The sequence below is a fragment of the Thunnus albacares genome, chromosome 11 (assembly GCF_914725855.1).
Source record: "Thunnus albacares chromosome 11, fThuAlb1.1, whole genome shotgun sequence".
In the NCBI taxonomy this organism is placed as follows: Eukaryota; Metazoa; Chordata; class Actinopteri; order Scombriformes; family Scombridae; genus Thunnus; species Thunnus albacares.
The window spans coordinates 12,892,092-12,916,572 of record NC_058116.1 but is presented as its reverse complement, the minus strand read 5'-3'; the positions used below and the strand labels follow the sequence as shown (position 1 = coordinate 12,916,572).

The window sequence follows — 24,481 nt, the reverse complement described above, 5'->3', positions numbered from 1 at the left end:
CACAGACTGTAGATTTACAGATTCCCACCAGGTTCACGCTCTATAATTACACAGGAATGAGACATGAATGTAATATTTCTAATTTAATGCTGATCCTTCAACCACCTGCCAAAGACAGGGAGGTGCGCTCACACACCACATGAGGGCGGCGGTGCGCATGTTAAACCACCACAGGCGCTTTTATCATTAGGGGCATCAAGTTATTAAAGCATTGGTAAGGTGGCAAGTAATCATTGTTATCCGTAACTAACACTGTTACTGACTACTTCCAGCTCACTGAAATCATTACTTTTGAGTTACAATCTCCTATTAAGAAAATAACCTCTACTTATGAATTATTTGAATGATTATGCTAATTTTCGTTTAAGTGCGCATTCTCTATTTTCACATTATTTGATCTTATTTTATCATTATTATTAGCAAGTGAGTTTTATTTTCCATCTTATGTACATCTTTTTTTCATGTGAAGCACTTAATGCATGTTATTTTTTTGTTGTTGTAAAGAACCTTGAGCTACACTTTTTACATGAAAGGTGCCATACAAATAGTTATTATCATCATCATTATTATTATAATTAATTATGTTATGGTTGGACAATCCTTAAAAATCAGCATATCAGGTAAAAACAAACAAAAAACATACAAAAAAAAAAAAAAAATCAAAGAGCCAAAAATCACAAAATCTTGGTTCAAGTAGCCTATCCATGTGTTTCATACTACAGGGAGACTGTGCTGAATGAAAATCTTTTTCATTTTACGTTTTTTTTTCGAATTTTCTTATCTGAAGAGACAAAATATCTTTTGTGCGTTGGGCGTGTATGAGCTAAAATATTTCGCCCAAAAACAGACCAATGGCAGACAACTCTCTCGCTGTGCATCTCTCTCTCTCTCTCTCTCTCTCTCTCTCTCTCTCTCTCTCTCTCTCTCTCTCTCTCTCTCTGTCTCTCACCCTATATGACTTCAGTCCTCTGCTCTCTGCGCTCACTCTCTCTCTCTCTCTCCATGCGGTTCACCTGGCAAAAGCGCAGCAGTGTGCTGCGCGCCTCCTCTCTCCGGTGCGCACCGATCTTTGAATAAAGCGTGTGATGCCACAGAGAAACACATCTACAGTAAAGGTGACACAATCAACGACAAAAGAAGCAAACTAATTTTCATTTTGGAAGTTGGGAAGCGATAAATTGCCTCAGTCGAATGATGGACTATGGATGCAAAGTTCTGTTATTTTACCACTTTAGAGGCTCAGAATAAAATTGACAGAAGGTCTGATTTGAACTTTTTGTAACCTCAGTGACGCCATAAATCAACAACATGGATCTAAATGAGACATTTACATCGTCCGAGTGCGTCGGAGCGCAGACTTATGCGTTGCAAAGCGGAGACTTTAACGGGAGCTTGGAGACATCAAACATCACCTGCAGCAACACGTCCACACTCCTCATACCTCAGCGTGTGAGACAGAGAGGTGAGCGGCCATTTAATATATTACCCAGAAGTTAATTCAAAGGTGCAACTATGACCTCATTCTGTATGTTGAAGCAGTTTGTGACGTCTGCTGTTGAAAGGTGCTATTTAAATAAACCTGACTTACTTTATCTCCACCTGCTGATCACAAGGATGCAAAACTCAGTTATGTGCAAGAAGGTTAAATGTAGCTTTCCTTTAAAATACAAATACCCAATTCCTTTTATTTCAGTTTAATGTTGGTGCCTGTAGGTTAATCAAGATATGTGAACTCTAAACTGAAGTAAATTATTTATGGTTTTCCTCTCTCTGCAAACAACTACTGATAAAATAAGAATTTGAATATACTTTGTGATAATATATTACTTTAAAATAAAATGTTCTCTTAATATTCCAGTCATTAATCATAATTAAAGGCTTATACAATGAATAACTTTAATGAGGACAATAAACTAAGTGGTTGACACCATTGCAGTATATGTTCATATAGTGCAGATCAGGCTTTAATCATTCACTGGGACATGATCATGATGTCCAGATGTATCAGTCTCTCTTGTTAACATAAAGCTGTGTTGTTGTTTTCATTATTTGAATGCAAACAGGGGATTAATCCATAAAAAAATAATATCTGGACTGTGCCATGGTCATACTGCAGCATTCTGCTGATGTGCAATATCTATTTCTATTTTCCAAGCATTTCCAAGCACTTTATCCAAATTGAGAGTCTAAGGATGGAGCGGACCGCATGTGGTGCACTTTGAAAAAGCCTTCTGAGGCAAATGTGTTATTTCCAGCTATATTCATAAAATTGACTTGATCTTGTGAACAAGAAAGAACATTTAAGTGCGTCATCACTCCATATCCTCCCAGTCGTGTCTCCACATGCTACTTTATCAATCAACACTTGCCATTTTCTTCCACCTTCATCCTTTAACAGTTTTTTGTCAGTGTATCCATGTGTTGATGAGGTGTGTGAGGCTGCATGCGTGTAAAAGACTGCAGAGATTGAGCACCTCCATTATCACGGTGAGTGTTGACAGAACCAATTCACCATCAACAATTCATACATACTGCATTATATTCTGAATGATTTTAGTCATTCTTTACCTGTCAACATCTATACAAGCCCGTGATTAGTAATTTCAAGCACCTTGCAGGCATGAGTATAACCCATTATACTGGGCTAAATTGGTGCTCTGAAAATGACAAGCCACTCAGGACAAGTACAGATCAAGACCGATGTGTCTCATCTCTGCAGAGAATTGCTGCAGCATATTTAAGTTGGGAGCCTAAAGCAGTTTTATTCTGCACTATTAAGTAATATTAATGGCCCACATGCTGTCTCACTCACAGATTCTTGCTTCTTTCCAATTAGACTCTTTCATGGTGTTACTTCTCTCTATTTAGCATTCCTATTTTATCTTCTAAAAGGACCACACACCCATCTCCTGAAGAGAAAAATGAGGATGTCTGACCTTATACAGCTGCTGTCACTGTCATTATTCCTTCCTTCACCTCAGAAATTACTTCTCCATCGTATTCGCTCATTCACTCTCATCTCCTCTCCTCTGTCCATCACTTTGACACCCTGTGTTTATGAGGCAGATTGAGTTGTGTTACAGTCAGATTCTGTCGCACTCATTTTTCCCCAGACCGGGAATTTCAAAGCAATAAGTCACAGACTTCTCACAGTGTACAGGTTGTGGTTCTTACCAAGGGGATTTGACAAATTAATTTTTCCTCTCTGGTCGACAGTGAAATTACCTGGGTAATGTTCAGGCCTGTCAGAATATATACTTTGAATGTGCTATGGGTGGCTGAAAATGCACACAGCTTGTCAAGTTGAAAACAACAAATGTTTAGAGTTTTTTGTTTAAAGGAGAACTCTGCCAATTTCTATACATCAAAAATCAGTGTATAAGTCATTAGGAGTCCTGCTCAGTCTGTGAAAACTGTTGCTTACTGTTGTCTTCTGTAGCTCTGCAGGAGCGTTCTTGAATTGGAATAAATAGCCTATAATCTTTAAGGTTTCACCAGGCTTGGGCTCTGAAACTACAATTAATTAAATAACAAAAAGCCTGGGTTACAAACTGGTGATGTGGAGTATGAGAGATATGGATGTTTACCAGGCAGGAAGGGTCAGACACATTATATTAAAATCTTATCTTGTTTGCTTCCCTTTCTTTATGAAAGCGCAGCACTAAACTGGAGCCCGTGTGTTACTAAACATTTCAGCGTTCACTGCTTTTTGAGATTTATACCATGAATACTGGTGTGACACAGCCACTGAACAAGAACAAACACATCTCAAAGCAAGGAAAAACCTGGTCTGTATTCAGTGTTTTCACATTGAATGCAGCCTGGGTGTCTTTGATTTGGAACAATAACTTGCAGACTGCAGACAAGTGCTTTAATGCACATGACTTGACACCCCTGCTGTAGTGTTGATGTTGGTTGAAGTAGCTTTACAGGATGCCAGTCACACCTTGTTTACTGCAAGTAAGTGAGAATATATTTCTAGAGTCAATAAAGACTGTGTATGAGTTATCTAAGATGCTGGCTGATTGCAGTGCAATTCATCATACAACAATAGGTGGTCATTACTTTGGAGATGATAACGACAACAACAAAAAGGGGGGTTATTAGTCACTTACACGCAGCTGACTTTCCTGTCGAAAACATTTCGACAAAAAAAACCCTCCTCTGCTTTTCATTTTCCCACCACTTGTCTCAGGTCTCCACCTCACCTATTTGTGGATATTTCACTATCTCCATCGCTCACACCCTCTCATCTCACTCTGCCTTTTGAGAGCCGAGGTGTTTAATACATGCCTGTGTGCGCCAAGCAACCAGCATGTTGTTCTGTATTCCGACCGGCGTGACCAGGGGCCCCCGCGGATCGTGCGTTGTAGCCTGTCAACAGAAAGCAGTTTCCTTCAGTGCCTCCATCAAATGTTCTGGGGTGCAGTTGGCTTAGTGGCAAGGTTTAGATGACATTTACCATACTGGATTAGCCACTGGCTGTGACATTTACCAATACATCAGTCTTTCAGGAGCAGAAACTGCTTTTCCCTGATAGGTGCAGTGACACCAGGGCCAACCGGGATGGGAAGTGACACATGCTGCATATGTATGAGACAGAGAGAGGGGGAGAGTAATTCATACTCAATATGATGTCTGATTTACTGAATGAGAAAAACAGATGAAACCTTAAATATTCATGGATGGAATATGAACCTCATTATACCATTTCACTTCTTATTAATGATCGCCTCTGCCACTGCAGTTAACTTTTCACTTGATTCATTTTAACGTTGTTGTTAACAGTGAATTTGTTGCCCAGTCTTTCACACCCAAGTCTTTAATTGTGGGTGATATAATAGCAATAATGCATTACAGCTGATGTCACACAAGAGGACGAAAAGTTTTAATGGAGTTTGCATTTGCATATTTGAAGTGCACTGTGTAAAATGTATAACATGCATTACACAACATCCTGTATGTATGTGACATATCCAAATATAGACACATTACTGAGATAGTATGTATGGACTCTAATAAGATACAAATGGTATATAAACTGAACAAGTAATGGTTTGTCTTTTGTTTTGTCTGACCTGTCAAAATGATTTCACATAATAACAAACAGAAAACCTCTGGAAGATGCAACAAGGGCATTTTATCCTATAACATGCTCACAGTGCGTCTGTCTGTAAACAGAGAGCACACACACACACACACACACACACACACACACACACACACACACACAAAATCAGCTCCTCACACCTCTAGAGCTACAAGCATCCCTTCTGTCATTTGGCTCCTCCAACTGAAAATAGTACTACAAATAAATGGTGGAGCTGACTGCAAACTAAACATGCCAAATGGCCAGTGTTAGTTTCTTTAATGACTTTTTTCCCATTTGTGTAGTTGAAAGTAAGTAGTAGCTGCAGCATTTTCGCACTGAAACAGAACAACTTGAAGATGTGTTTTAAACTTGCATGAAGCCTCTAGTTTCATTGTGGTGTAGTTTGGAGGTGTGAGCAGGCAGAAATAACAATGACAATGTAGGCAAAGTCAGCAGTAAGAGACTGAAAATATGGGACTGATTGAAAAAAGGAGCTACAGTACGTGCATTGGCCCTGTTCTGTTGATATCAGTGACTGATATTGTGAACGTGAATCACAGATTGACAAAACTTTTTCTGTATTTTTTTAATCCAAAAGATCTAAAAGATCCATCACCCTCCAAGGGGAAACATTTGCTCCATTGTCAAATGCTGTCAGATTAGTATCTTCTTACTGTGGTTTATTTAAGCAATTATGTGAACATACAAAATAACAATCAGCCTCAAAGTGATATGTGTTACTGATTATGTCCAATACACTTCTGTGTCATGACAGGGGCAGCAGATGCATGGTATTATTCAGGAGGACTGCATCTGACTGTATTAGGACTGTATGTTTGTAAAAAATGAACTTTTTACAACAACAAAATAAAAAGGACATAGGTGATAAATCATATTAAATAGACCTTACAGCCTGCTGGTTCAATTTGTTGAAGCAAGTAGTATGTTGGCTGGAAATGTTATTAACAAGTGCTGTCATTTAGTGAAAAAATCCAAAGCTTACTTAGTTCACTTACAATAATTTATCATGTCAGGCCTTGTATAATATTTGTATAATATTCCTACAGGGACGTAGAACATATCTGGTGGGGTTTAGTGACTTTACAAGGAGCTTAACATACTTTAACATTTAAAGAATTTCCTACACAATATTTTTCTGTCATCGCTTTGCATTTATACCTTGTGACTTTATGCAGTCTTGATCATATCATATGATAACACACATGCTGTTGCAGCTACCCAACAGTGAGTGCATAATATGTTAGATGGATTGGTAATTACACACCAGCACAGACCGGCGCAAATGGGAGATTCCATCAGAGCCAGTGAGCGAACACACACCGACATCACACCACTGCTGCGTTATATGAGCTGTAGCACTGCCATAAATAATGTTTCATAAATTATAAATATATCTGACAGTGGGACATGGTAACTTCAAACCTGGATTAACAAAGTTTTTGGTCACTTGGAAACACAACAGTTGATATAATGAACTTTTTAGCATGAAGTTGCTGGATTACACGCACAGCAGATAATGTTAGCATTCATTTGGAGATGTGTTTGTGTGCACCTGACGAATGTAAGTCTAATACTGTCTCTCCTTTTTGCTCTGTTTTGGTCTCCACCAACTCCTGAAGGAAATATGACTCTTCAGTCTGCTGTTTGGTGCTGAGCAAGTAGTATACAGTTTTTATCAGCTGAAAACAGCTGCCTGTTGTGTCTAGAAAAGATGCTAATAAGAGCAAACCAAAACCATCAACCAAAACAATAAGCTAGAAGATGCTAAAAAGCTCCATAGAGCTGAGGAGAATTGCACAGTTGGTGATAATCCTGGGTTTGTTGCTACGAGCAACCCCTTTCACTGTCTACGTGCTCATTTCATCCATTGTTATTAAAAAATGTTGATCATAGCAGCTTTATATGTTGTCCTTGTATGTCTATCATTTGCAATTTTTATTGGGTTTTTTTTTTCAGTTTGTGTGTGTGTGTTTTTAGAAAATGGTTCAATCTTTTGATTATTTGTGTCTTCCACTCAAAGTCAAGACACCACTGGCTACTCCTGTAACAATTTAGACAAAAATCAAAATGTTTGCATCTATATACAGATCTGTATATATATATATATATATATTCAAATTGATCAAATACCAATACTTGCTTTAAACTAATAATATGTATGCTATTGCTGTAAATGCTCACCACCCAGATTAGTTTGTCTCTTTAAGAAACATTACAAGAACTACTCGATGATAAACTGCATCCTGTTTAAAGTACAGTCACTATAAAAGCCTGCACAGAAACTACAGACTTGTCTGTATGTCTCACACCAATATAACAACTTTGACAAAAGGAAAACATTCCAGTCAAACATGGGCCATATGCCAACAATATTAATTTCAGGATTTAAACAGTCGTGTTTTCTCATGCATCTATTAATCAGTGCGGTGAAGCCGTGGAACAGAAGACCACAGTACAAGAGTGCTCTACTTTATGAAACAGAAATAATAATCTGAGTGGGGTGATTAAAACGAATACCTCTGCTCTACACATGAGCAGGAGCAGCTGGCCTGAAGCAACAGATAAATGTGCTGAGAGAGTTATCAGTGTTTCCCGCACAGCCAGCTAACACATAGGAAAGCTAATTGGCTTTGATTAGGCAGAAGCCAATGTAACATATTTCATTAAGAACGAGAGAGAGAGAAACATTAATAAAGCAGTGTTGGTTCATTTCTCTCACCAATCATCGGGCTGCACATTTTCATTATTCTCTTGAATGCACAATCACATAATGAAACACTTTTAGTTGTTGCCATTTCTGTGATTATGAAGAAACCCTGGTGTTCTGTCAGCAGAGCAGCACCCACCATATTAGAGGATACTGCTTTATATTTGCATAGGAGCATGTGAGACAGATGGTGGAGCTACATGTCATTAGATGGGAACACTCTGTGTGCATGTGTGTGTGTGTCTGAGAGACAGAGAGAATGACTGACTTACTGACTATTGCTGACCAAGCATAGCCTGAATCCATCACTAAGCTTGCAAGTGATACAAAAACATTTGAGAATGGCTGGGTGGATACAAGAGCATTCAATCAATTTAGTGACATGACGTCATTCCACTTTAATATATGAACCACATACTGTCCTGGAGCCAACACCTTTCAAATGCCTGGTGTTGCCTTTCACTTGTTTTGTGTTACAACCCTCTAAAAACAGCTCATTCCACAGAAGGCCTAACATAATTAAAGAGTCAGGATAGTTCATAATAATTAAACCAATTTATTAACAAAAAACAACAACTGCTAACAAAAGTTGATGGGCTGGCCAAAAAGAACAAAAAGAAGGGAAGACCCCCAGACCAACTCACAAAGGGTCGTAGGATCTAGGCTCTCCCCAAACAAACCAAAGATTAACAAAGGCAAAGCTAAAGCACAGCAGAACAAACACAAGAACAAACAGCTGCTGCCAAGGCCGCGAAGTGGAGAAGAGAGCTCTCTTTATAGGTCATTCCTCAATCACACCAGATCAGGGCCACCTGGGAGAAAGCACAACACATGATAAATAGAATATCACAGTTTATACATATCCTATCCAGCAGGGGGGGAGTATGTAACATTTTGGAAACACGTCCTGCTACCTTGGACTGAAGCGAACACTAGCTTACTGGGAATAACGAGTGGTGCACATGGGCTAGCATTAACTACTTTAGCTAAATTGTGCTGACAGGGCAAAAGCAGTAGTGAAGACTGCATTTCCCATGAGCACCACCACCTCATGTCATAAAGATATTGACTAGCATGTGTATTTGCAGTCTGCATACCCTAAATTGTTTTGTCTGATTTTGCGGGGAATCCAACAGGCAGGCAAGCATTTACAATAACTATATAGAAATAGCCACTCTTCTCGCTGAGGGTCTCATTTGTTTTTGTAGGTCATCTAGAGGCATCAGAGGCATCATGAGACTGTTTCATAACCAGTTTAAAGTTCCTTGTAGTAACTTTAATGAAGCAATAATTTCCAAAATGACCACAAGCACAAAATTTAGTGATTGGGACCATAATGATTCGTTGAAAAAAATGATTGACTTAGTATTTGTAAGATGTTGATGCTTTTTTTTAAAGGGAGTCAATTGGAGCCAGGGATTTTTGGAGCTCACACCTGGAGGTCATTGGTGACATTACACTTTAAGGATTCCGCATTGGCTTCAGCCTCAAGCTGTGGTAGTTGCCACTTGGGGCAGGGCAGCTCCAAATGGAACAGGCTAATAGCAGCGAGTAGGCAGGACTCCTAGAAAGACGCAGGGTGTCAATAAAGAGACAGTGAAAACTAAATTTGTTTGCCATAGCCAACTGCTCCATCAACATTATGCTGTTGTTGGTTCACGGGTCACCATTTTACATTATCTCAGATACCTCATTTTAGCTATATTTCAACTTCAGACTTACATGATTTTTTAAAGTTTTCATTCATGTTAGCTCTCTACATGTCTCATCAATGCTACTGTTATATTTCCTTTCAGTAATTGTCATCTGATGGTTAACAACAATTGTGATTGGACATTTAAATATATATATATATTTTAAAAATCTAATTATATAATTATTAATTAAATTAATAAATAATAAGATAAATAAGCTAACTGCAAACATTTAAATTAACATGATACATACACAAAACTGTGTCATCAATCTATCGTCTTGAGTGCATTTTTACCACTTGGCTAGCGCTGCTTACAGTTGTGTAAATAGTCCACATGAGTGTTTGACTGTGATTTGAGTCTAGAACTATCACAGACACTGTAGTTACTCTACCTCCTACTTATCTCAAGCCTTGCCTATTTGGAGCTTATAGTCTTGCCCACTTGGAGTTGGCACTGATCTGCAGAGTTATCCCTCTCATACGCATTGGGAGAAGTCAAATCCTGTCTTTGATGTTCTTCAGTTTCATGCCAGTATTTAGATTTTTACAGCTCGACCAGAACCTTGCGCTGCTTTTTGATACACAGGCGGATGAGTGGAGGTCAGATTATTCGCCTCTGCCAGATGTGCACAATTTACATATATTACATAATATTTACACTCCAGGTGGATTACTGTAAATCAGTCTGGTTTAGGATCAGTTTCATCAGAAGTGAGAAAGGAAAGGAAATATGGCTATTATGTTTTGTGTTCCTGAAGTTATTGATCAACTATAAAACATGAATCTATTATGGTGTAATTACCTCCTATTCTTAAATAAAGCACTCAGATGGCCTGTGGTGAAATAACAAGTCTATTACACAAACTAAAAAGCTGCTTTACTTTGCACTTGAATGAAAGTGTCATCAGAGATGAGTCACATATCTGTGTAGCTGGCTTTGCTGCTGTTTCTGTTTAATAAACCTTTCAACTTTTAATTGAGAGCAGAAGGAAAAGAAATGTACAGAGAAAAAAAAGCAAAGAAGGCACACCACAGAAGACTCCTGAGATGGAAAATGGTGAAAAGGTGTAGTGAGAAAAAAAAGAAAAAAAGACAAAGATAACAATCACTTTGAGAAGCTGTTTGTGGTATATTTTCAGGGGATTAAGACTTGAGTGTGTTTGGTTGCACATGCTTCTACAACTGTGTCAATGAAGTTTGGGCTTATGTGTGTGATGCAATTGTGTCCTGCGGATGGGGTGTGGATGGCGCCTCTAATCCCCAGGATACAGACACAGTAGGTAACCCATTAAAGAGTGTTGTGTCTAAGCAGGGAGCGAGGTGGAGATAACAGAGAAAGCAGATAACATGGACTTTACAGGATATGATCCAGTGAAGCTGCTAATGGTTGAGGGCACAAACAAGCTTTGGGCTACAGGCTACAGTAATTTTGTACTTTACAGTACTTTGTACTGAAGATGACGGACTTTACTTTGAGGGTGGTTAATGTTCATGTTGAATTCTCTTGATTGTACTTGAGTTAAATGGTAAAGTAAAATATATGTTTTGTTGTTTTCTACTCTGAGATGTTTTCAGATGTGATTCAGCATACTGTCAGATCTTGCAATGTTTACTTTTTCAGTATAGGAATTGATGCATTATATGGCTCCAAAAATGCAGCTGAAAATAAGCAAGTAAAAACATTAATACAACTGAGCTCATTCTGTCCCCAGCTGGTGACAATAGAGACCTATTTGGACAAAAATGAGCAGCAGGGAGAGGCATGTACATCATGTGTGTAAATCTGTTAATAAGTGTGTCTTTTTAATGCCATGTTGATGCAGTACTAGGAGCAGCACCTGCTCCACTCTGACCAGATAAGTTCACTTCATACTATAACTATGAAGAAAGCCCTGCTGAATTCACCATAGTCTCCTTTTCTATTATTTTTTACTGTATTTATTATTATTGAGGTGTACACAGGTGTGACATCTCAGAAAGGTAACCACTTCTCGCAAATAGGAGACATTGGTGAATGCTCACCAATAAATACTTTCCCAGGCCATAGGAATATTGCAGTATTTCTCAATGCCAAAGTTCAGGTAGACAGCAGGAGACACTGTGCATTAGTTTTCATAATCTGTATTCTATAATCTATATCTATAATAATTTCCATTTCAAACCTCAGTGTTCATTATTTGGTATTGTAGGTTTGTTGAACATTGACATCTCTTGGATTATTATTTTATGCTTTTATCATGGCTGTGATGTGCAGTCTTTCACAAACAGCTGATGTAACTGATGTTTTATTAGCATAACATCAGTCTTTATGATCATGATTATGTCAAAGTCTAATATTGCATCATTTTTAGGAAAACCATTGGCTACAAACTGGCTAAAGAGCAGCAGCAACAACATGCCATTGCAGTTCCTGATATAGCTGTAGTAGAACTTATAGGCAAAACACACACACACACACGCACATACACTCACACACACACACACACACACACACACACACACACTCATTGCATGGTTATACACAGCTCTGTTAGCTCTGTTTGGATCAATAAAGACAGCATGGTTGTATTGATCATCATGTAAGACAGAAGTGATGAATTGGTTTACAAGGACAAAGCTCTTCACACTCTAACTTATCCTTTGCTGCTGTCTTTTGCCGTACTAGAAGATGACCATACAGTGCGGATCCTGCTCTACTCGCTCATCTTCTTCCTGAGTGTGTTCGGCAACCTGCTGATCATCGTGGTGCTGACGGTCAATAAGCGCATGCGCACCGTTACCAACACCTTCCTGCTGTCGCTTGCAGTCAGTGACCTGATGATGGCCGCCTTCTGCATGCCCTTCACCCTCATCCCCAGCATCCTCAAGGACTTCATCTTCGGAGCTGCCATGTGCAAGATAGTGTCTTACCTCATGGGTGAGAGAAGGGAAGGCGGTGAGGGAAGGAGGGGGGAGTTAGAGGACGTGAAGAATGAGAGTTGATGATTGATGAGAAGGCAGACAAAATTATCTAATTTGGAGGTGAAAAACAATGGCTAGAATAAAGATGTCCATCACTCAGGTATTAATACCTGAGCTGTGATTTTGGAAACAACCCTGGACTTGGTTGTTATATCCAGATTAATGAAAATGTTAAGAGAAATGTAAACTTTGGCACACTTCTGCAAAATTCACATTACTTAGTCAGATACCTTATTCAATGCATCAATTGCCCATAAAATATACAAAACAACCAATTGTAAGTAGCATGTTGTTTTTATATAGGGAGTACAAGTGTTGTTTTACGTTCTCTAATGTCAATCTTCATCCATATTTTAAATTTGAAGAACTTAAGTGAATAAAGTTCTGTAGTAAAATGAGTAAAATTAAAATAATAAAGCAAAAAAAATCACTTTTGCTTTCTCAAACACTATGTTAGCTTTTGTGGAAATGTCTTGCTGCAGATTAATTACTATGCATCTAATATTCTTACATTAAATTTATTTTACGATTTTTAGTAAATTTACAGGGGGCATTTCAGTAGATTAATAAAATGTTTATGTTGTAGGTAATTCTATGATTCACAGACAATTTTTACCCAACTACAAATCCAACAGGAGAACTGTGACTTTTAGAGGGACTAGCGTTATCTATCTATGGGCTTGAAGTGTTTTTAGGTAAAACCAGTCAATATGTGAATGTGCCTTTTATGTTTTGGTCAAGTAAGCTGTCTGAAGAAGACAAATACAACTGTTTCAATATAATCTTTATATGATACTAATAAAATATACATGTGCCAATGGCTATTGACAGCCTTTTTTGATAGAGGACAGTTATATCTTCTGTACAATATATGATGGGAATTTGAGTCAAGATATGAAAAGACACTTTGGAAATGTTGGGGAAAGTTCAGGATTGTTGATAGAAATAATATATAGATATAAAATAATCTATCCCAGCTCAAATTCCTTGAAAATTTTAGAGAATATTGTGTTAATGATATCACTCTTTGATTTGATGTAAACAATAGAGCCATTTCATTGCACTTGCCATGGTCCTTTTTTGGATTTCATCAGGCTTTCATTGATCAGGCAACATAGTGAATGGTCACCACACCGACCCTTGTTTAAATGGTCTTAATGGAAGTTTAGAGTAGTCACATCTCATTTATTGTATTGTATTGTTTTTTCAGAAAAATAAGCCCAGACATTTCAGCTAATGCTTTGCTCAGTGTGCAGGTTACAGACAGAGAACTATAAGAATTCATCAAAGAAAACCCAGAGACATTTTCTTATAATAAGGGCTGCCATAACTATAAGATCTCATAACTATAAGAATGCACCATTGGTTTATGAATGAAATATTTAATTCATATTTACATCAATTAATCTATTACAATTTTACAGAATTACCATGGCACCTCCAGGTTGCCAATCAGTTTTCAAAACAAAAAATCTTTCCCTTTACCTCACGTCATGCACGTGCTGTCCTACAATAGCCTACTTTCAAACCTCTGACACAATACAATGACATTTCAGTCTGATTATTGGGTTAATCCCACATTGCCTTGTGAAGTGACTGACTTGCATCCCATAAAAAGGTCGGCCCATTATTTTACTGCTGAGACGTAACTCCATTCGGATGCAGCTTCCACATCGATTTATTTTACTTGTGAACTTGAACCACAACAACCATGGAAACAAGTAGCAATCAGGATGTTAACAACTTCTCCGACCTCCTGTCCATCACTTTACAAAAGGTATAGATTTCCATTGAACAGAATTACATCCAGAGACAATTTTCATTATCTTTCCCAACTGTGGGAGGTTCATTGGTGTCAAGCCTTAGTGGGATGTGTTTTTGCCTATTCAATTACGTACTTGTAATAAAGTACGTAAAGTGTTTCCATGTTTCCAGTGAGACTGTTTGCAGTATGTTGTAATTCTCCTTGCTCACTTCAAGGGAAATCTGTGTTTCTATGTAAGGCGTTCTCTTCCTTGTTGCTATATGTATATACATCAAAAACTGAATCATCTTCAGTCAACTGAAGACTCAAGTTTCTTTCTTTTCTAACCACTTTTTGTTCCATGTATGCTATCAATCATTTAAGGCAGAGTCAGTTTTTTTAATAGATGAAATGTTTACCCTTGACAAGAGGTCCTCTTACAGACCCTTTACTTAAAGGAATAGTTTGACATTTGGGAAGTACGCTTGTTTGCTTTATTACCAAGAGTTAGATGAGAGCACTAATACCACTCTCATGTTTGAACAATAAATATTAAAATACTTCCGCCAGCAGCCGGTTACCTTAGCATGAAGACTGGACACAGGGGTAACAGCTAGTCTGGTTCTGTCCAAAGGTAACAAAATCCTCCAACTAGCACCCTAGTCTTTAAGCTTACTGGCTGCCAGATACAGCTTCATATTTACTGTACAGATATTTGTACAGTTAAAAATTTTCTCATCATGAAAATGAATAAGCATTGTATCCCAAAATGTCTAATTATACCTTTAAGTAACAGCATAGTACTATATACTCTGTTACAAGTCCCACATTCAAAGTATTACTAAGTAAAAATACAAAAGCAGTATCAGCAAGGTATACTAAAAGTATCAAAAGTATCCATTATATATTTATATTATAATATATAATATCTTATTGGATTATTTGTAATTGATGCATTAACATGTGTAGCAGCATTTTAATATAGTAGCTGGTGGGGACTGAGCTAACCTTTATTATTTTACTGTTGTGTTAAATTAACAAGTAATTAGTAATAGTAACTAAAGTAATTAGTAACTAGTAACTGTAGCTGTCAGATAAATGTAGTAGAGTAGAAAGTATAAATCTCCACCTGTACCTCAGTAAATGTAGTACTTTCCACAACCAACTTTTACCATACACAAGGAAAATGAAGAGAGGAAGTTAGGAGAAGAAAAACCTTATAACATTGAGGATGAGTAGAGTAATAGATTACAAAGAAACTCAGATCCTTGAAAGAAACAGATGTAATAGAACATTTTTATCCTCTCCTGCACTTGCATGCATAAAAATATAGCAGTAAATGAAAAAGAGAATCACTGAAGTCAGCATCAGAAAGTAATGAGTCATATTAAATATATGTTGAAGTTAGGGACTAATAAATTAACAAGAGAAGCCATCTGACAACTGAATAGAAAAGGTGGATTAAGTAAAGCACAGGGCTTTGAGTAAAGAACCATTATCAGGATGCACCGAGGAAAAGTGGACAACCCCTAGAGAGAGACTGTTGGCTGATTGTTCTTTGCTTCAGCAGGTCTAATCTAAAGCTGCCCTCATAGGTACAGACAACATAGTGCATCCCTGGGTCCTGACTTACTTACACACACACACACACACACACACACACACACACACACACACACACACACACAGTTTGTATTCTCGCTGAGAACGTGGATGAAAGAGGTAAAGAGTAATTTCCCGTCTTGCCCTGTCAGGAGGGAGATGGCAGATCACGTCAGGGGCCCAGGCCAACGTGATTTCCTCTGCCACAAGACTCTGATAACCATCCCCTCCTCTTCGCCTTACACCATATTCATTTGCAAGCACATCTCCACAGAGCTGCACATTTTGTTCTCAGTTTTGATTGCAGATATTACGTGCACATCAATAAACATGTTTTTGTCACTTCTTATTACAGGCCCATACTCTATTCTGAGCACAGAGTGGCAATAACTTTTCACTCATCAAATAAAAGATATTTGAGAACAGACAGCCGCATATATGTTTACTAACTTTTTAAATAATGTTTTGTGTTTCTACAGGCATATCAGTGAGTATCTCTACATTTAGCTTGGTTGCCATAGCAATTGAGCGCTACAGCGCAATCTGTAATCCCCTGAAATCACGGGTGTGGCAGACCCGCTCCCACGCTTATAGGGTGATTGCTGCTACATGGGTGCTGGCCTTCATCATCATGATCCCCTATCCAGTAATCAGTCAACTGGAGTCTTTTCAGCGCCCCGACAACACGACTGCTCACCAGTGTCGCCCCAAGTGGCCCGTCGCAATGGTAGAGCAGACCTGGTGAGTCTGTTTGTGTTTTAAATTGTCTGTCCTTTAGATGAACTGATTCTTTAACACAGTCTTACCTCTAATAAAATCCACTCGTCTGCTTTTCATTATAAAGAGAAAGTCTTTTTTTATCTTACACCATGTCTACACAGAAAGTGTAGTGTGAGCAGCACGTTTGGCAGAGCAGCAGGAGCAGGGACTGCTCCGTCTGTGTGTCTACACTGGAGGCGTTCAGGTACAGTGTTGAAGGTAGTTCACCCGTGTTTTGGGAAAGCTCAGAGCCCAATACACAATGACTGTTGTTATGCACGTAAAACGGAAGAAAATAGGGTTGAAGCCTAAAAATATGCTTCAGGCATAGCGCATGAGACACATGAGCCATTACGTGGGCTGTATAGACATCTGGATTGATTAACATAGAAGCGTACTGTTTACTGTTCTGTCAGATACACATGACATGGATGACTGAAAAATGCAGCTGAGATTCATTCAGTGTAGACATGATGTTGTTATATCAAGATAGTTTAAGCAAGTGTGTGTAACTTTTGCTAAACAGCAGCCACAGTGGCTACATATGGTAATTACAGGATGATGGCACATTGAATTTGTCTTCATTTAAGATATTCTCTTGAGTCAGTTGCTTTATGTCACGACACAGAAAACTGCGTTTTTTCAGTCATCAATCTCATGTTTTTTTTATTGCTTTAAGTTGATTTTCTTTTTCGTTTTACCTGCACAACTACAGTGACCTACACTCAATACTGTGCCTAAACATATCTTATGTAGACACACAGACAGAGAACTAGCCGCTGCTGCTCTTCTAGCATACTGCTCATACTAAGCCTCCTGGTGTAGAACGATGTTAAAGGCATCATCATGTTTATCTGTGATATGCTGAAATGTACTATAACAGGTACACAAGTACAAAACAGCCATGAAGTCAGCGAACTTACTCATTAACTTCAGTTACATAGCATATACATATGTTTGCTACCATTAGCTAACATTAGCCACGATAATTGGTCATACCAAACCATGTAAGGCTGTTATTTTGTGTACTGATATGGTGAGATTCTGCTATTTTTGAGCATAGCAGACGATATATCTTAATAAGCATGCACTACTTAGAATATTGAAATGTACGGGGCTACACAGAAGAAAAAGTCAGTCTGACTTCTTAGAGGTAACTTCATTTGTCATCGACATTGTTCTTTTAGGGTATTTTACAATGAGGATTTTTGCTCTCTGCAGGCTGATCTGTCAGGGAAACTGTAGGTTTAACTGGGTATTAAAAAAATTAATTTTGTACAGAGAGGACATCTTACACAAATCCAAGACCATGTTAATGTTGAAATAGTCACTTGCACAGTTAGAAATAGAATTAACTCCAATTGACCGTGCAGGAATACTTTCGATTAACCACAACAAAAGTCTGAACAGCCATCACCTTGGCACTATAATGTGACTCCCACCAAGGTCCTATCAAACCATTCTGCACTTCACGACTTGAGTTTCTTCCTGATGAAGATGATAAAAGATTTTGGTAGTGCTGTAATGTAACCAGAGATATATAGTAGCTGTTTATCTTTTCTTAACTTGAGCATCAGAACAGAGCATCAATTTCCAGAGTAAACCAGCCAACAACAGCAAATAAAATACAACTTAACATGAAACTTGCCATCAGATCATCCATCTTTTTTTACTCTCCCGGGGCTTGCCATTGGGACGATGTTCTGTTTTGTATCAAATAAACTTTAGATGAGATGCTATCTAGATGCGTCTGTGCCTTTCAGCAAAGCATGCTATACTGAAACATCTCATTTGCTTCGATGTTTGGGCCTGGAGCCAGTGTTTAACTCACTTTCTGTCCATTGGGTGTTTTCATGGAAACATTAGGACAGACAAAGACAACAGGCGAATGTGTCGCACTGGGAGCAGGCTTTGGGCTCATTTCAGTCAACCCTGTATTTTTGCACAGGTGAAAATTATGTTTCAACTGACCTTAGGCTTGCTTATATGTGTATAAATGAGTGCATACTGGACTGAGTTACGTCATGTATTATTATTATATTTGAGTCACAGAGCTAAGCACCTATTTTTCTGAAAAATAAATGCATTATGATCTTTGAAAAAAATACTGTTTATGAACACTTAGGTAGTGGAAAAGTATTTCCAGAAGACTCAAAGACTCCATCTAGATGAAAAATATTACATCTGCTGCATGAAAGAAAGAAATTTTGGACCTTCACTTCCTTTCGAGTCACCTGGATATTACATATCTCCTTGCTTTTTTTGGTCAACACATGAAAAATATAAATGTATTATTTTGTATGAAAATATACAATAATAGAATGATAGACAGTAACAGAGAGACAGTAACATCAGTATAAACAAATACAACAATATAATTGATAGCAAAATGTTTTAATTTTGGTTTGCGTTGTACGATTTGAGCAAGGACATTTCTGGCTACCATCTTTGTTTGGATTAGAAAAGAGTTGCAACTTGGGGAAATGGGTTAAAAACTTTCTTTTATCGTGCAGCAGACAGATGGTTGCTGAGAAATAGCTTCAGAACAGCAGAAATATTCTGTGTTTTTCATTTGTGCAGAACCAATGCTCACCTCTGTCACTCCAATGTCATAGTAATACATGAGAGGTACAATCTCAGGCCACATGGGAACCTGCATTCATCTTTATCCTTGTGCTACTGTGAACTTCCAGGTGTATGCATGAACGTTTTATTAATACCTCTTTTGTGTCTGTTTTAGGTACATTCTGCTACTGCTTGTGCTTTTCGCTATTCCAGGGGTGGTGATGATTGTGGCCTACGGACTCATCTCCAGGGAGCTTTATAGAGGCATCCAGTTTGAGATGGGCCACAAAAAAGACTCTACCGGTGAGGTCATGTACACTACACATGGAAAACATATGGAAAGACATATTGAAAAAGGAAAATATTTCAATATTACACATGTTAACACAAGTGTCACATGTCACCAAAACAAAAGAAAGCAGTGAGAGGAAGAAGCCAGAAACTAGAGGATCATTCTGTGGCATCCACACCAATAACAGGCCAAATTACAATTTGTTTAAAATTGGTATCCGGTTCCTATGACACATCCATGCAAAGAGTGGGTAAAACAAAACATCAGACTTTAACGTGAGTCAATATTGGGTTGTTTTTTGTGTGTCTCTCTAAATGAATGTCATCACACTACCCATCCAGGCCCTGATGTTAGTCACATTTTGTGAAACAAAATGTGAATGATGAGGAATTTCATTTTAACCACATCAATTTCATTAGCACTGTACAATCACTGTAATGTGTGCAGGTCAAGTGAAACATAACCTTTTGTGAGGACATGAGAGTGTGTCTGGGATGACAGCAGCATGGAGTGTGTTAGCTGATGCTCCATTAGAGGATGGAATTGGCTGGCAGCTGTAGGCCTGGACATCACCATCTGTTTGGTCTCAGAGTGTGAGAGGTTCTCTGAAAAAAAAGAGCTTGAGAGACAAAGACCATAGGGCACAAAAACAAACAGGAAATCTGGAAGAAAAAAAAAGGATAAAAAACACTCTCGCAGAGATTTTAAAATCACCTCTTGGAAAATGTGTTTAATTCAATAATCCAGGAGTGGTTTAGCAAATCGCATTTACCCTCTCTACAGTACCAGTTCCTGTTTATATTTACTTGCCTAGGCGCTCTTATTTCTGTATTCAGTGTACTTTGTCCTTTGAAGAAGCAGAGCACAACTATTACATTTCATCAATAAATTGCAATTTCCCCTGATGGAGGATTTCTGAGGCTGTGGAAGAATTACTAGTCACTCTTCCTTCCATTAAGGTGAGCAGATGCTCTTTAAAGAGCTGTGATTTACTCATAATGAATCATACAAATGGGCACATGTCAGAGATGTGGGATGTGGTGGTTTGGTTTTAGATTTTTGTTTATACAGCTGGATAATGGACAGCATATGATTTTCCTGGTCAAATATATATTTTTTAATCCAGTGGCATAAACTGTCAAATATATATATATATATAAGATACAGAAAAGGATCCTTGTGGTTGTTCAGGCAGACACAGAGGTAGTTTCATTTTTGGAGGGACAGACAAAGCTGCCTCCACCTACTCAGCATTCAGTTGTATGTAAACATTTCTTTAAATATATATTTATGTTCATCAAATGTTATGTATCTTAGGTTCTGCTGGGCTGGAGGGGTTTATGAACTCAAAGACAGTCTGTATCAACCTGCTCAGATTTGTTCCAAAGCATCACCAAACTAAATTAAAACCAAAATTTATAAAACTGCTGATAAAGCGTCAGTGTATGCAGACACCCAGTCTCATATAAACAGAGCCATGTATGTGTCCCTGTCAGTTTTGGAGTATATCCCATCCTTAACAACGTCTGCATAGTATAATAAAAGCATAAAATGTCACAAAATGGAAATGTTTCTCATATATTAGGGTATTAAGTACAAATACAATGTTTGTTGTTTTATTACATTTAATTCACAGGAATACTTTTCTCTTTTTCTGTGCTTTCAAATACAGATGTGAAGAATGGCCTGACCTCCACTGTGTCTGGTGGCAGTGATGACGGTGATGGTTGCTACGTGAATGTTGTCCAGCGGCCTCACTCGATGGAGATGTCAACCATGGCTGCCTCTGGCAAGGTGCTCAAGGCAGACCGGCCACGTAGCAACACATCTGAAGCCAAGCTGGAGGCCAAGAAGCGAGTCATCCGCATGCTGGTGGTCATTGTTGTCCTGTTCTTTCTCTGCTGGATGCCACTGTACTGTGTCAACACCTGGCGGGCTTTCGATAACATCTCTGCCAAACATGCCCTCACAGGGTCGCCCATCGCTTTTATCCATTTGTTGTGCTACACCTCTGCCTGCGTCAACCCCATTATTTACTGCTTCATGAACACGCGTTTCCGCAAAGCCCTGCTTGCCACTTTCTCTTGCTGTGCTGCACCTTGCCATCGTCGTCGTCGTCGCGGGCTACGGGACAACGAGGAGGATGTTATGGCAACAGGAGCATCCATGTCCAAGTTCAGTTACACTACAGTCAGCACCATGGGAACCTGCTGAAGCAGATGGATTCAGGCACAATCCAGAAGAGACAGTTACTACGGCAACACAGCACCCCACATCCTTTGTCTGTAGGCCAATTCTGTGCTCATAGGGATTGTAATGTGGAGTGGAAAAACTGGCCATATAATGTAGCAGTGTAGAAGCTTCACCTATGACTGTGAGTAAAATTATAAAGGGATTATTTCATGAACCCCAGTCTTACAGTGTAAATACCTCCATAGCTATATTGAAAAAGCACAAAAAAACAGAATATACAGTTATCTCTTGTCACAGGACCAAGGAAATGTGCTCGCTTAGATGTTAAAGGTGGGGCGTGTGTGTGTGTGTGTGTAGTTGCAGAGGATGTGAGTAGTGTTGGGCTGTATGATATGTGAGGGCGGCAGGCTTGATAACTTAGTAGTTGTTATGTAGCTATAAAAATAAGGCTATTTGCTATGTCATTTTCAAATTGTGTTTTATATTTTGCTGCCAGTTGTTAGTGTTTATCCGTATTCATGATGGTTATTCAATTGCATTGTGGACTAAGTGCCTGCTTCTAAATGCTGTCGTATTTGTCTACTGTTGAGTTGCCTCATTCATCACAGGTACCATAATCACAGCAAATTGCAACCTGAGGAGTGTGAAAGTGGAGTTTAAAGACTCAAAAGATCCTCTAAACAAGTTGAAAGTCCTCCACAGAAGTTGAGAATCTCCAAATGAGAACTGATAAATGATAAATGAGAGTCAGTTCTACATGACTCCATGGCTTGCAGAAAACACTTCAGTGGTATAAACAGCTTAGATGGGCTGTGGTCATGCCTTGTGTTGTGGTTGTGAACTGTACCGCTAGCCATCTTTGTGTTTTTGGGGGCAAAATTTTTGCTGCAATGTTTGTTTGTAATCTGTCCTCGTAGTTGCACAGTGATTTGACTCTTTGAATTCTGTGTCTTTCTTATATTAGGGCCTCTAGTTTGAGGGCAGTTGACTGATGTAGTTGGTTGATAAGTAGTACCCAGCACTTTGTGGATACATCAGGATAAGAAACATCTGGGTAGAAAGCCTGGAGGATAGGTTTTTAAATCAACATTGATATATTCTCTCAACATATTAGAAAAACTCCATAAACACACTTGAGGACAACAGGAAGTCCTGTGCATTGCAAGGAATAAGGACATAACATAGAATAAAACAAAACAAAACAAAGCAAAAAAAAACTTAACAATAAAAAACCTCTAAACTTGTTAAACATTTGTTAAAAAAAGTTTTAGAAAAATTATAAGATGTTATATATTAGATTTACTGATATTACTGCATTCAACACTTAAATGAGACAGTAAGTGACAGTGTTCTGAAATAAAAATGATGCTAAATGATAAGGTGATAAGATTTTTTTTCCTCAAACCATCAGTAGATTAGCTCAAGTCTCATCACCAGCCACTAATTATGTTGTGTGTCTGGTGTGTCAAATTTGTGAACCAAACTTTTGCACTGCTGATATAAATTAAAGTTTATCACTCCAAAACTAGAGGCCTTTAGAGCGAAAGTTTACATTGCTACTCTCAAGACCAACTGAACTGTGTCTAAATGAAGACCCAGAACACGTTAACTCTATTTCAAGAATATTGTATTTAAAGTATTTAGTGACACAAACCAAATAATTTACATAATATACTGTATGTTACTCATGCTACTTAGGTTGGCTGAATAATAGTCTTGAATGAGATATTTGTTGTTAATCTGTTGCATTTTAGTGTACTTGGTGAAGCAAAATAAGATTCTAATGTGCTCAGCAAACCATTTGACTCAATGACATCAAAGGTCTACGTTTATGATTCGAAGTTTAGGCTGAAACAAGGAGTCCCTATTTGTCATAAATTGTAGCTTACTGTAGCTTATGCATACAGTAAATGTTACAAATATGTTTGTTACCACAAATATTGTCTGTTAACATCCAGGACTATTTTAACTGCGCAAGTGCAACAAAAACCACAGCATAGTAGGTCTTAGGTGTATAGACTATGTGGGTGTCTCCATGTGCACCTGCTATTTTGGTTCATGTCTGTGCAGCAGTCATAGACTGTAAAAAAAAAAAGAAAAAGTACGTAGCCATCCTGACGTCACCCATTGGTTTGTGGACTCTTTTGTGGAGTTTGCCATTTTAACCCTCGCCATCTTGCTAACCCTAACGCTAGCTGCTAACTTGGTTAGCATTGTGCATTTAAAGTATACGGTCAACTGTGATAATGCTAATGCTGATTATCACTAGCAAAAACAGGCTTAAAACCATTAAAACAAAATGTACTTACCAGAAAAACTGAACAGCTGACTCCTTAGTGGGTCTAGTTCAACCAAACGCTGAACAAGACTTTTTAGGCCACCAAAATGTTACAATTAAGTTTCATTAACTGAAAACACAGTGGAATAGTGATGGCTACGCCTACTCTGTGAATCTGGGTTACGTCATGTTTACGTTACCTAACCAACATTGTTGCGGTAGTAGTGACTTGTCAACCACAATGTATCCGCAATATAGCTATGCTGTAAAGCACTCCCTGCTTTATCGTCAAATTTAAATTAAATGGGACCATAAGTTACAAAATGAGTGTCATGCTGTATTGAAGAAGACTTGATACCAGCAATTGGTCACCAAAATACCACACAGATGTGCAAAATGAGTTTTAAGATCAGGAAATTACCAAACAGTCGGAGTGCTGCATTGTTGTGCCTCCATGAAAATATGGCCCCCAATGTTTTGTGAATAGTAAGTTTACTGCAAACTTATAATTTAAGGGAGGTAGCAAAGTTGTCAGGTAACTATGTACAAATACGTTCAGTGACTGCTCTGT

General features: G+C 38.3%; 1 protein-coding gene across 1 annotated transcript; it reads left to right on the top strand.

Annotated features, from left to right (window-relative positions):
* The first annotated feature begins 1,023 nt into the window (after nt 1–1,023).
* LOC122992242 (cholecystokinin receptor) lies at nt 1,024–23,950 on the top strand. Its single transcript, XM_044365976.1, has 5 exons — nt 1,024–1,462; nt 12,182–12,433; nt 16,303–16,564; nt 19,323–19,450; nt 21,112–23,950. Exons 1-5 carry the CDS (start codon nt 1,309–1,311, stop codon nt 21,651–21,653), a joined length of 1,338 nt encoding a protein of 445 aa, XP_044221911.1. The 5' UTR covers nt 1,024–1,308; the 3' UTR covers nt 21,654–23,950.
* The last annotated feature ends 531 nt before the right edge of the window (nt 23,951–24,481 follow it).